Source organism: Oreochromis aureus, linkage group 11, assembly GCF_013358895.1.
Source record: "Oreochromis aureus strain Israel breed Guangdong linkage group 11, ZZ_aureus, whole genome shotgun sequence".
Lineage (NCBI taxonomy): Eukaryota > Metazoa > Chordata > Actinopteri > Cichliformes > Cichlidae > Oreochromis > Oreochromis aureus.
The window spans coordinates 7,919,904-7,932,996 of record NC_052952.1 but is presented as its reverse complement, the minus strand read 5'-3'; the positions used below and the strand labels follow the sequence as shown (position 1 = coordinate 7,932,996).

Sequence of the window (13,093 nt, the reverse complement as noted above, 5' to 3'; positions counted from 1 at the left end):
ATACTGTTGTGTTGGTGTTCATTAAAATGTGTTCAGAATTTGGCAAATGCCTGATGACTCAGCTCATAAATAATGACACACTGCCCTCCCCTACATAAACTCTCTTTATAGGTTCGGTGAAGTGTACTGTATACTGCTCTTAATTTACCTGGTATTGGATCATACCAAAATTTGCAGTATGGCAGAGCCTTTAGTGAGCACATGTGAGGTGTGATGTATTTATACAGCGGTGTTTCGCATATAACTATGACAGGCGGAAGAAGAAGTAGTTCCTACCAATCGACACAGTGGTCCTGTTAATCATAAATTACAAATGTACCCTAAATTAATAAAATAAGGATATTTTAATATGAAAATCGTTTTGATAAATATTTGTTATTGGAGGAATTCATATGTCAGTGTCGATCCGCACACCACTACTACGTGTAGTCATGTCATCAACGCTTGAAAAAAGCATTGCGCACCTACACCGTTATGTACGGTTTAATATAAGGTCGCTATTCATGGTCCCTTTAAGTGCACCTCGTGAATTCATCAGTCTGTTACCCAAAGACATAAAGTTGTTTAAAAGGCTGTTTTGGATTAATTTTCCTTTGTTTGGATAAACATACCTGTAATGACTTTGCTACTCTTTTTGATGCCGTGTTGTATATAATTAAAAACGTCTGAAAGTTTTATCTCAAAACAAGTCTGTTTTTTTAAATCAACAAATCCCATAATATTTTTACTTAACACATTACCAAGGCCCTTGTGATAGCTTTCATGTTTCACTTTTAGAAGCTACCTTATTGTTATGCATCAAAAACAACAAAGTTAGTGCAGAGATATGTTTTTCTCAACAACGGAAACATTGTGTGTGTGTGCGTGCGCAAATGTTTTAGAAGCTTGGACAGCGTCATCGCGGTAAGAATGTGGGGAATTCCCGTGGTTTAAACATCAACATATAAACCTAAGCCTAGACATCAAGACCTCAAGGCAACGCGAGTTCATCGTCGACATGTTTGTTGGAACCTCAGTATGTCATAACTCTGATGTAATATCGGGAGCGTACTTTTTGTTTGTTTGTTTGTTTGTGTTTTTTCGCATAATGACGCGTGTCATTTCTCTTCACAGCTTATCGCGACAGCGCTGTTCCTGCTCTCTGGTTCACTCTGTGGTGCCTCAGTGGTGGATCCTGTTCCCACCTTTGACCACCGAGACCTGTTAACCGGAGAAATCCTCAAATGTCCCAAGTGTCCACCAGGCACGTTCATGTCTGCTCATTGCACTGCCACCACACGCACACAGTGTCAGCCGTGCAGAGATGGCCACTTCACCGATCTGTGGAACTACCTGCCCAGGTGTCTGTACTGCAGCAACATTTGCACAGGTAACCAGGAGGTGGAAACAGAGTGCTCCCCGACAACCAACAGGATCTGTCGGTGCAAAGAAGGCTTTTACTTGGCTGATGACTTCTGTATCAGGCACACAGAGTGTGGCCCCGGATACGGGGTTCAAACTAAAGGTACAGTACCCATTTATTAAATATGAACTACTAAACCATCCATTCATCTTCTTCTGTTTATCCAAAACATCATTATGTCTAACTCACTTTACACTTCCAACAACTAAGTTCATGACAACTCCACTGAATGTTAGTGACCTGAAGTCCTCTCACAGGTGCCAAAAACAAAATATTTTTTTTAATGCAACCAAATTTACAAAGTTATTTCAAACTTTCTCAGGTGAGACTCTCAGGACATTCCTCTCAGGATTCTTCCATTCACACAGGATGCGTGTAGGAAAAATGAAGAAATTTGTTTCCAAGTGAGCACATTCTTTGTCTGATTGATTATTCTCCAGCACTCCTTCACCTCTAAATTCAAAAAAGATGCCCATTAAACCATTGTCTCCTTGCAACAGATACATCCTTACCTCGTCGGAAGAGAGGCGCAGTCTCCCCAAACAGAGAGAGCCTCTCATGGATCACATCATAGACTGGCTGGCAAAGGCTCCAGAGGAAAAGCTGAGGAAGATTCCTGACATGCTAAGAGCTTCAGATCTTAACTCCATGGCAGAAAAACTAAAGAAGAGACTCCATGAGGTTAAGCAGCAAAACCCAAACTGCAGCTTCACAATAGATGAAGTAAACAATGCTCTCTAGTCTGCAGTCCGTTACACATTTATAAAAACTGTATACCTGTTTTACAAAGTTGTTATGTGATAAAGCAGAATATTCTTTGTATCGTTTGTCATTTTATATGTGTATATGTACTGTATAAACGTTAGGTTTTCATTGCTAAAGCTACTGTTTGTATATGTTGTACTTAACTTCAGATGGTGTAGTGTCTGGGCATCAGAGGTTTGGTGGTGGAAAGAGGAAGTACAGGAAAGTATTTGAAGGAAGAGGTTTGCAAAAATTCAGATTACGAAAGCAGACAGGAGTACTGAGAGACTACGCATGAAGGAGAAAAGGACTGGAGAGATTGAGCTGGAAATGATTTGCAGCGGGTTTTGGTGGATAGACATGAATATATGATAAGAAGTGAAGAGTGTGTTGCAAATGAGAGAGAACAGATGAAATAAAGACAGTGATATAGGAAGTGCAAGTAAGGAGGAAGTATGGGCAGCTATGAAGAGTCTAACCGCGACCGGTCAGCCTTCCAAAAACTGTTAACTACATGTAACTCATGATTTAACAAGGGTGGAAGAAATCAGAAAGAGGACAAATACTTTTTTACAGCACTTTACCTGATTCTCCGAATTGTTTGACACAATCTGGAAAGGCGGAAACATTCTAATTTCAACTATAGTTCAAGTATAGTTTACTAAAAAAATGTGCTGCAAAACTATATATATATATATATATATATATATATATATATATATATATATATATATAAAAAGAATCCAACATGGTGCAACCACAACAACCTGTACTGTCAACGAGCTACCACATGGCGTCGCCGCCTCTCCGTTTATATCAGTGTTGGAAAAACCACTTCCAACAAATTAAGTCTTTATTTCAAACAATAAAATGTAGCCTGTCTTCAAAAGACTATTTCAAACAATTTAACCTCCTAGGAAATGTAGCTCTGCCACTCCACTTGACATTATGCTGCTATGTTCTATTTTTAAACGAATATCCTCATATTTCGCTCAAAAAACAAAATAAGACTCTTTGCTTTTACGACTATCAAACAAAAAATGCATGCTTTTCGGGTCTTAAGGTATATTTTTAATGTACTTCCAAGCGATATATATACATAATCTTTAAAGCTAATGACGCTGTGCGCTTTAGCTACTTCTGCATCGGGAGTCTTGTGTGTAAGGTGTTAGACATGGGGATTGGCACCGCTAGAGGTCCCAGCTTCCCAGGAGCTGGTGCTGTAGTCTGCTCATTAATATCGGTCTGACACCACCAGCGCCGCCGCCCCCTCCTGCCACGCCATGCCGGCTCGGCATCGCATCGGCTCCCAGGCTGTCGCATCACCGACCGGGGAGGGGCTCCGTTTCCCACCATTGGCTGGTAGCCTACTGTAGCCCATTACCGACAGCTTTACGGTAGAGTGTGTGTGTGAGAGCGTGTAAGCGGTGGTCTTTTTATTTCGGCCAGGCGCTCAGGCTGCCGGGTTTCAGCATGATTTTAAAAGGACTCTAGCTGATTTTCCCTCCCTAGCATCAGCCTTTGAACCTCACCACTCTCCAAACTGAAAAGGGATGCGCCTAAACAGAAGCGGATACATTGTCCGGACACTGCGAGAGAAGAGGAGCATGTAACCGGGAGAATCCCAGCAGCAGCAGCAGCGGCAGCGGCGGCGGCGGAACCACCTGACTCTTTCCTCTTTTTCTGCTCACGATTTCCCCTCATAATTTAAGGCTTCTCGATGCGCTGAGCCAGTTCTTATCGTTGTTTTGGATATTATCTTCAGCAAAATGAGCGAGGAAGTGTCGGAGGTCCCAAAAGAGCTTCTGGGTAAGATACAAAAGCGGATTTGTGGCTGTGTCCAGGCTGGAACAATCACCGATACCCTCTCTATCATTTTCCTAACTCACAGCGTGCATGTGCTCCGTATGGTAACAAGTTTTAGTGATAGTATTGTAACCATAAAATCTATTGTGTTTATAATGCAGCCACACTTGGAGTGCAGTGCTAAGGCACAAATATCCAACCACAGAATAAAAATATATATACAGGGTTCATTTTTTTCTTTTAAATTCATTCATTTCAATATCATAGCAATACTAAACAGATTTCTCCCTAAAGCAGACTGCTGTTATTAAGAGACTGCAAATTCTTGAGCTCCAGTTAAGCTTGAGATGTTTATACGTGGAGCACTGCCACAAGGTGCTTGTTCTGTTGATGTTTACATGGGAGAAGAGCCAGATAGTTGAGATGTGTGTGGTCAGTCTGTCTCTGCCCATAATTTTAACTCACAGTCATCCTGGTCCACTTTAGCATCTCTAGCCTTCTTGGTAGCTGCTCTACTATGTTTTCATGAGCCTCTTTCCTCATTTGTGATGAGTCTGGCAACCCCTTGGCTCAGGGTCTCTGTTTAAGAAAGCAGTTCAGGTTTTGACACCCAGGTGTAATGTTGGGTGAACACAAGCTCTTCATCCTTCATCTCAAACAGGGTTCATTTTCTCATTGCCAAACACAGGAGTAGTGGAGAATGTCAAGGAGGCTTTTAGGAAAATGCTGTCAGGTCATGTGTTAGCCATGGATCATTTATACTATAGTTCCCTAACACAGCTTTTACATGTTATTTTCTGTGTAACCTGGCCTCCAGTTAGGACAGAAGCCATAAAGAGTGCAATTTTACGTTGCAGGAATTTCAGTGGAACTCTTGCATACTTGACCTTTTAACTAATTTGAGCCATTTTGTTTACATTTTCCCTGAACCGTTAAACATATATGTCTTTAACAGAGACTGGGAACCACTTGAATAATTTTAAATACAGTTTTTGCAGGTTTTTACAGTGTTTGGGTTTGTTATAGACGGTATTTTTCCTCCTCTTCCTAATGGGAAATTTCCCTGATGTTTGCTGACTAATTCACCCAACTCTGCACACTAAATATAAGGAATCTGTCTGCGTCTGGGTATAACCAGCCATTGTTTGTTGGTGGCGATGATTCAGTATCATGCAGCATTACTCTTGGCATCCTGCAAGGAGTTTCAGCATGATGCTGCAGATGGAAAAGTGTTGCATGAACTCAGACTGTTCTCTGCTGAGTAACAGGACATGTCATGTGCTCATGTTTTCCGTTTAACTTACTTGGTAGTGAGCAGATTAGGTCAGGACGAGGAAAACACTTCAGCCTTTTGAGGATGGAATATTGAAGTGGACATATTCAGAATAAGTGAGTTGGTGCTCAAAATGTATTTTACTGAAACATGCTGAGACACATTCAAAGTTAGGGCAACAGTTACTCCCCTGATTACACACCTAAAGTAACCAGACAGGCAAGGCTGCGTCAGCAAGGAGAGTTAGGAAACGGAAGGAGAAAGCTTACTGCGCAATGCTGATGCTGGTAGTAAACTTGACCTTCATCTCTATGATCTTTTTGGAGAGTGAGTTAAATATTTAAAATGCCCTTTCTTTCCATAAAATTGCTTTATGTTACTATTTTCTCACACACAGAACTTTAAACAGTTAGAAGTGAGGAAAAACCATTTTCCTCACTTTTGAAGCAAACTGGCTTTAAAATGACTTAAATGATTATTTGTCTCTATATTGATATATGATGTCTTCTTAATTCTTTATAGATGAAACTGTACAGTGGTGGAAATCTCAGGAGGGATTTTTGCCCACTCCTCTTCACAGAAACTTTAAGTCCTTTAGGTTTCTTGGCTGCTTCTTGTTAACTCCAAGCTTCAGCTTTCTTCAGAGATTTTCTATAGGACTGAGATTTGGAGACTGGCCAGGCCACTCAAGCATCTTAATATTTATTTTCTTTAGCCACTCCTTTGTTTCTTTAGTGATATGTTTTGGGCCATTGTCATGCTGGAAGACCCGTCTGTTACCCCTCTTCAGTGTTTTGGCTGAGGGAACGAGGACCTCGTTTAAGATTTTACAGTACACGGCGCTGTCCATTGGCCCCTCACTGTGATGTCACCCTGAGAAAAGCACAATGAGACTATGGGGTGATGTTCTTTGAGTCATACAAAAAGAATCTGCCTGTACACATGCCTTCTTGAGCAGGGGGACCTTGTAGGCTCTGAAAAATGTCAATCCATTACGTTGTTGTGGTCCGATTCACCACCAGCATTCAATCAAATAATTATTTCCCCTACTGTATGTCATGAGTGTAAAATGGAGCTGGCTTTGTGAAGCAACAAATCAGTTTGTTTCACGTTTGTTTACGCTTTTGCAATGACATAGGTGTGTCATTTCCCCACCACCTCCAATTTAAACTGGTGTGACCTATAGCGCACATGCTCTACCTACCAAATGCAAACAGTTGCCTTGTAAAATAAGCACTCCTGTCACAGCTACATTAAATTGGCAGAAAAATTGCATCCGAGTTCGACACGAGCGATGTGAGACCAAAATCTGCCCAGGCCCATTAAAACATACAAGGCCTACCTTTGTGGTTTTTCGAGAGTCGCAGAGATTTTTCTGTGATTCTCAGGTCTCTGCACTGAGGTTGCAAAAGTGCTGCAGCAGGAAATGGTGCACACTTGCAGTGAAGTTTATTTAGGAAGCTCAAGGCTGGCAGATGAATGAACCGTTTTGCACAGTACCTAATTATTACTTTTCCTTTGATCTGATGATGGTGTGAGGAAGCCCGTAGGCGAGGATATGCGCAGCACAGATGTACATGCAGAATCCCCGTCTGCGTCAGACGCATGTGCGCAGACTGCGTTTGTGACTGTATGTTAGGTGAACGTGGAGAGGGGGCTGACCCAGTTCTCCTGTTTGAGCCTGTTCGCTGGTTGTTGACACTTCTGCTGGGTGTGAATAATCAGTCTGTAACGGGAAACGTACACTCGGCATTAAGCCTCTGTGGGCCTGTGTTCAAACGGGTATGGATATACTTACATGCATAATTGAATGATTGATGTTTTTTTCTTTTCTTTTTATAAAGAACATGTTAGAAGGTAGGAGTTAAACGTCTCAGTCCTCAGATAAGGGATTCATGATCTGATAATTAAATGAAAACTAGAAGAAAGTCAATATTCTTTTATAATAAAATGGAACTTAAATCTTTCATCATTTTTTTTTCCTAATCAGTAGATATGATGGATTTTTCCCCTGTGGCAGATGTACACTGATCTTTCTCTGCTGCGTAAGCAAAGTTGGAAAGAGACTACAAATTAAAAAGAATATACATTAAAAGCCTTCTCTTCTCTTCTCTTCTCTTCTCTTCTCTTCTCTTCTCTTCTCTTCTCTTCTCTTCTCTTCTCTTCTCTTGTTGTAGGGAATTACAATTTCTTTAACGGCATTTTCCCAAATTTTCTCACTTTAGTCGGTGTCACTTCTTATTTGACATCTTCTCTCCTCCTCTGTGTAGAGAGCGTGAGGGATGTGGTGGGAAGGAAAGTGAAGCTGTCACTGCGGAAGAGAGTCAAACTGGAGATAAAAGGAGACAAGATGGAGAACAGAGTATTGGTGAGTCAACTCCTAATGCTGCCAAACCATACTGTTTCATTAAGGCTTGCATTTATTGAAATGTACTGATTTCTCCTAAGAATGTCAAAAATCTTCCTGCTTTTCCCACACTTGTCTTTAGCTGCCTAGTTTCTTTTCAAGGTTCACTACATTGATTTTTAGGGTGATTGCACAGCAGCCCTGAACTTTTCTAGACATGAAGGAGTGCTTCATCAAGAGTTCACGTGTAAAAACGGCTTGAGTGTGTGATCTGATTAGAAGGGGCAGTGGAGTGTGTGTGCAAAGCATCCAGCTGGTAACATTTATCAGGTTTTATTAATAATTGCCAGTGCAGTGTCTGGCATTAACCCAATATGGGGGCTGTGTGATCTTCTCTGCAGGGTTTTGTAAAGGTTGCACAAGAGCTGAATGAATCAGACTCGGGGAGTTGCTCTGTGATTGCTTTTCTTTTTTTTTTTAGTAAGGATTTATTTAAATTTTGGCTGAATTTCTATTATTAAAAATATGCTGAGCTGAATGTTATTAGTTCATGCTGGCAGTGCCCCACTGCACCTTTTAGTAGGATTACTTTTATAATGAAGAAACATGTCCTGAGTGTCTGGCAAAAGGAAACACCTTTTTCCCTATAATTTCTAAGGATGTGTATTCCTGTTGCGTGTTGGCGATAAGGATATCCTCACAATGAATCTCCCATGCTGACTCTTAGCTTGTAAGTTTGGATACAGTTTGAGGCAGTCAGCCAATGGAGGTTTTAAAACACAATTTTAAAGTTGCCTTATCTGTGTAGCTCCAAAGGGGCTGCTACTTTGCTGATAGTGTTGATCAATTGCTCAATCTACAGCCACTAGCTTCCATTTCTACTGGTCCAATACCTCATTCATTCTTTCATTCATTCATTTATTTATCCATCCAACAACATCTCTGACTTTACACACCAGCCCTCAGTGTGTGCAGAAATCAAGTGGAAATAGCAGCTCAGACCATTAAGTTTTGGCCGCAGATCAGTAAATCCACTCACAGCTAAATAATTAATACCTGGTAGATCATTAAAAATGCACTTGGCTCTTTCTGTGATGAACGGGGACAAAAAGCTGATATAGTTAAGACAGAACAGTTGCCTTTGTAAATCAGTGTCTAAGCAGGGCTCATACAGCTGGATAGTACTTTTAGTAAGTCAGCTCTCAGTGGAACGTGGAGCTTTTTGTAATTCAACTTTGTGTGGGGGAAAAAAATGGTATATTTTTAAAAGCTTTGTGAATAGGCCTGCACAAGATTTCTCACATTTCTTCCATCTATATGCTTGTGGTAATGCTAGCACTGTTAGTACTGCACAAGTCACCTAGGGACACAAGCAGAAAGAGGTAAGAGACAAAAGTGCTGAGAATCTCTTTAACATCTTCTGTACTTGCTAAATGGTCTGGGAGCACGCTGTGGTGAGAAACGGGTGGAGAAAGTAGGCCTTCCTGTACTAAATGAGATGAATTAGTACTGCTAGTGTCTGGAGCCATCAGAGTCAGCACGGTTGATGTGGAAGAGGTACAGATGTGTTATTTAAAGACTTCTGTTATTTGCTAGTGTTTTACTTGCTGCATAAAAGGACATTTCTGGTTTCATTCCTAATGTTAGTTGTAATTTTAATAAATCAACCTTTAATAACCCACAGTACTGTGCAAAAGCATTGAGCCATGTCTCATTTCTGTATATTTTGAATCCAAGGGAGCAGACTTTCTTGTAATGAAAGTGGTCTTAAGCAGTAGTTCTCCAGGCTTTCTGAAGGTCTTTCAAAGTTTTTCTTTGGACATTGGCTGCTTTTTAACTCATTTTCAGTCCAGTGCAATAGTAAATGATCTTAAGAGGAATGACTTTATTTTTGTTTTGTTTGTTTCAATACCGACCAATGAATCATTCAAGCATAAAAAAGACTGCCAGCTCACTGGATGAACCAGGGTTATGTCTACACATGACAGACAACTTAGCAAAAGAGTTATTGCCAGCAGCTTGTCACAAAACAAGTTGTTCCTATTTGAATCTTTTTGTTTTTAGCTGTGTGTTATTAGCCAAAAAACTTCATATCTCAAAATGGAGTGCAGTGTGTCAGTAAAAACATTTGAGGAAACTTCACAATTGGCAAGCCAAAAAACCCCAAACAAAATCTGCAGCAGACGAACAGTATTGGAAGTCATGTCCTGACAAAGTCATGCGATCAAGAAACAGGAAAAGGGTCCAGCATAAACCTGACATAGAAGGTGAGAGATGCATCTGGCCCTTCAGGTGATCCATCGACTGTTCACTGAAGCCTCATCAGAAATGGTGTCAGTGGAAGGTTGACTGTCGAAAAGCTTGACAGTCACTTGAAACCTTTAAGGAAGGGAAACGGAGAAAAAGCTGAGGTATGCCAAATTACACAAAAACTTGATTGAAAATCAGTGACAACAGGTCTTATGGAGAACAGATTTATTGCAAAAGTAAAGTAGCCTCTTGTATAAGAATAATAAGATGAATACAGAGGGATGCACCACCTGGGAACTTGGCTCTTTCTCTTTAAGAACCTTGAGAATTGCTCACACACTGGTCTGCCTAAAATGGGTAAAAATGTGCTCTTGACAGTCCACCGTTAGCGTCCACAGGAATCATCTGATCTATTAATAACACAATAACGCATTTTTTGTTTTTTGATCCTGAGTGATTTAAAAAGGAGAGGCAGAGCACACTTTAATTATTCCCCGCAGCCTAACGTAAATAATCCTGGTAAACTTTTCATTAATACTCAAATGTAATTTAGTCCATTCTAGTGCTCGACCTGCAGCTAACTTGACGTGGCTATGACAACAATGTCGCTATGTAGGAGCTGGACACAGAGGCTATAGTAGTGCTCATACGCACTAAACAAAAGAAAGAAGTGGGAGTCAGTACTGGGAAGTGAGGAATTCCAGTGGAGTGGCTCTAGTATTTCTTCCAGACGCGGAGCGTGACGTCGTATCGGCGCTCTGCTCGACTGAACAGAACAAGTACAGCGCTGTTTGTTGCTCTGCAGAAAAGCAGAGTTTGACAGACTGATTATGGAGGAAGTGGCTCAGAGGGAAAATAAACATGTCATGAAGTGTAACCTGTGAGTGTTATCTAGTGTTTGGCATGATGAAAGAACAATCTATTTATAGATTACTTGGAGATTAAATGTTACTATCAAATATGAGCTTCAAGTGTTTTGGAAAAGTACAAACAGGAAGTAGAAACAGGATGAAAAAAGGGGGCGTTCAGCTAGTTTAAATGGAGGGTATAGCCAGTACATTATGGAAGTGTAGCATTCGCTGTTCAGTTTTTCAGGACTAAAAAAGGTGTAAAGTTTTCGAGTCCTTACAGCTTGCATTATTATAGAAGAGACTAGCCATCAATACAAACTTAAGCCACTTTAAAACTATTGCAATTTAGTACAGTTGGAAAAATGAACTTTATTAGGATTTGATTGTGCTGTAAATGGAAAGTGTGATAATGAATCAGAGGCTGAAATCTGTTCAAGTAACCTTGATGAGTAATGTGTTCTTACTGACGCTGAGTAGAACGTACATCAGTGTTCTCCTCCTCCCAACTTAGTTAGGTGTTCAAATCTTGGCAAGCAGCTCTCCTTTCTTTTTGTGGTTTTTTTACTCTAATCTTCAATTCAATTCAATTCAATTTTATTTATATAGCGCCAAATCACAACAGAAGTCGCCTCAAGGCGCTTTATATTGTACAGTAGATCGCACAATAATACATACAGAGAAAAACCCAACAATCATATGATCCCCTATGAGCAAGCACTTTGGCGACAGTGGGAAGGAAAACTCCCTTTAACAGGAAGAAACCTCCGCAGAACCAGGCTCAGGGAGGGCGGGGCCATCTGCTGCGACCGGTTGGGGTGAGAGAAGGAAAACAGGATAAAGACATGCTGTGGAAGAGAGACAGAGATTAATAACAGATATGATTCGATGCAGAGAGGTCTATTAACACATAGTGAGTGAGAAAGGTGACTGGAAAGGAAAAACTCAATGCATCATGGGAATCCCCGGCAGCCTACGTCTATTGCAGCATAACTAAGGGAGGATTCAGGATCACCTGGTCCAGCCCTAACTATATGCTTTAGCAAAAGGAAAGTTTTAAGCCTAATCTTGAAAGTAGAGATAGTGTCTGTCTCCTAATCCAAACTGGAAGCTGGTTCCACAGAAGAGGGGCCTGAAAACTGAAGGCTCTGCCTCCCATTCTACTTTTAAATACTCTAGGAACAGCAAGTAGGCCTGCAGAGCAAGAGCGAAGTGCTCTAATAGGGTGATATGGTACTACAAGGTCATTAAGATAAGATGGGGCCTGATTATTTAAGACCTTGTATGTGAGGAGCAGGATTTTGAATTCAATTCTGGATTTAACAGGAAGCCAATGAAGGGAAGCCAAAACAGGAGAAATATGCTCTCTCTTTCTAGTCCCTGTCAGGACTCTTGCTGCAGCAGACACTAGGAAGTTTTTACATGATGTGATTTTTACGTGACACCTTGCAGTTTTGCTGTTGGCTCCTCTTTTACTTAAAAAGTACCCTATGTCTATTTTCACAACAGTTTATCTATTCTTTGCAAGTATTACTCAAAAATGTATGGATGCATGGAAAAGCTATCTAGAGGTGGAGCTTGGCTAAACTTTGAAATTGTGAACTTTAGAAGTTGATCTAGACCTCTATCTGAATTTATGAAATTTTGGAAGCATGGATTGCTATTGTGGATTAAGGGACAGTGGATGTTTCACATTATAGGTTAACAAATGCATGTCACACATTATCTTGTTCCTAAGAAAGTTCAGACCAAGATGTCCTTCTTGATCCAAGGACGTAATTCATGCATGGTATGGAAGGAATGTTTAGCCATGGTGGAGATGCAGTCTCACAGTGCTCTTGTTCAGCTGTTTGCTCGTATACTCATTCAAAGAGGGGTAAACACTCCCTTTCTTTACTTTTGAAATACTGAACCTTAGCCCTGTAACATTACAAATAAACTCCGACCTATATAGGATTTTTATTTTTTTTGTTTTGTTTTTGTTTTTAGACGGATACCTGTCCTGATTTGGTGATTTATAAATCTGATATTCAAATGTGTCATGGAATATTTTTTCCATGAGAAATGCAAAACATAAACAGGTTTCCATAACATTTGTTATGTGTGATCATTTATTTACTTCTCTCGGTTTGCCGGACTCTGCTTGTATCAGCTGGTTGTCATATTTGTGGCTTTCTAAACACGTGGCCATAAAGGAAGTTGCAGAGAGTCCCTTGTGAACAAACCATGCAATGTCAACATTTTCACTTATCGGCCATTATAAAATGCTGAAGCCGATAGATCAGCAAAGAGCTAACACCAGCCTAACCCTAGTTTTATTTCCTTTTTAAAAAGAATCATCACTTCTTTTTTTTTATTTTTTAAGAAATCAAGTTTAAAATGAAGATCTTTATATTTAAAAACACACATTATTGTTTTGATAT

The 13,093-nt window shown here is 40.3% G+C and overlaps 2 protein-coding genes across 2 annotated transcripts in view; both read left to right on the top strand.

Moving 5' to 3' along the window:
- The first annotated feature begins 880 nt into the window (after positions 1 to 880).
- On the top strand, positions 881 to 2,224 carry LOC116329784 (tumor necrosis factor receptor superfamily member 11B-like). The gene is made up of 4 exons (XM_031751872.2): positions 881 to 1,015; positions 1,114 to 1,504; positions 1,725 to 1,806; positions 1,903 to 2,224. The coding sequence occupies exons 1-4, from the start codon at positions 998 to 1,000 to the stop codon at positions 2,141 to 2,143; spliced, it is 732 nt and encodes a 243-aa protein (XP_031607732.2). The 5' UTR covers positions 881 to 997; the 3' UTR covers positions 2,144 to 2,224.
- A 1,225-nt stretch (positions 2,225 to 3,449) lies between these two features.
- The window catches only part of LOC116329793 (F-actin-uncapping protein LRRC16A), a 66,863-nt gene continuing 57,219 nt past the window's right edge, over positions 3,450 to 13,093 (top strand). The window contains exons 1-2 of the mRNA XM_031751881.2: positions 3,450 to 3,955; positions 7,496 to 7,593. Of these exons, the coding sequence (XP_031607741.1) occupies positions 3,916 to 3,955; positions 7,496 to 7,593 (138 nt within the window). The 5' untranslated portion in view covers positions 3,450 to 3,915. The remainder of the gene's footprint in view (positions 3,956 to 7,495; positions 7,594 to 13,093) is intronic.

Bases quoted from the DNA above. Each gene is read 5' to 3' on its own strand.
- LOC116329784 (XM_031751872.2), top strand. The intron at 1,505-1,724 runs GTACAGTACCCA...AAACTTTCTCAG, and splicing joins ATACGGGGTTCAAACTAAAG to GTGAGACTCTCAGGACATTC. The intron at 1,807-1,902 runs GTGAGCACATTC...TCCTTGCAACAG, and splicing joins ATGAAGAAATTTGTTTCCAA to ATACATCCTTACCTCGTCGG.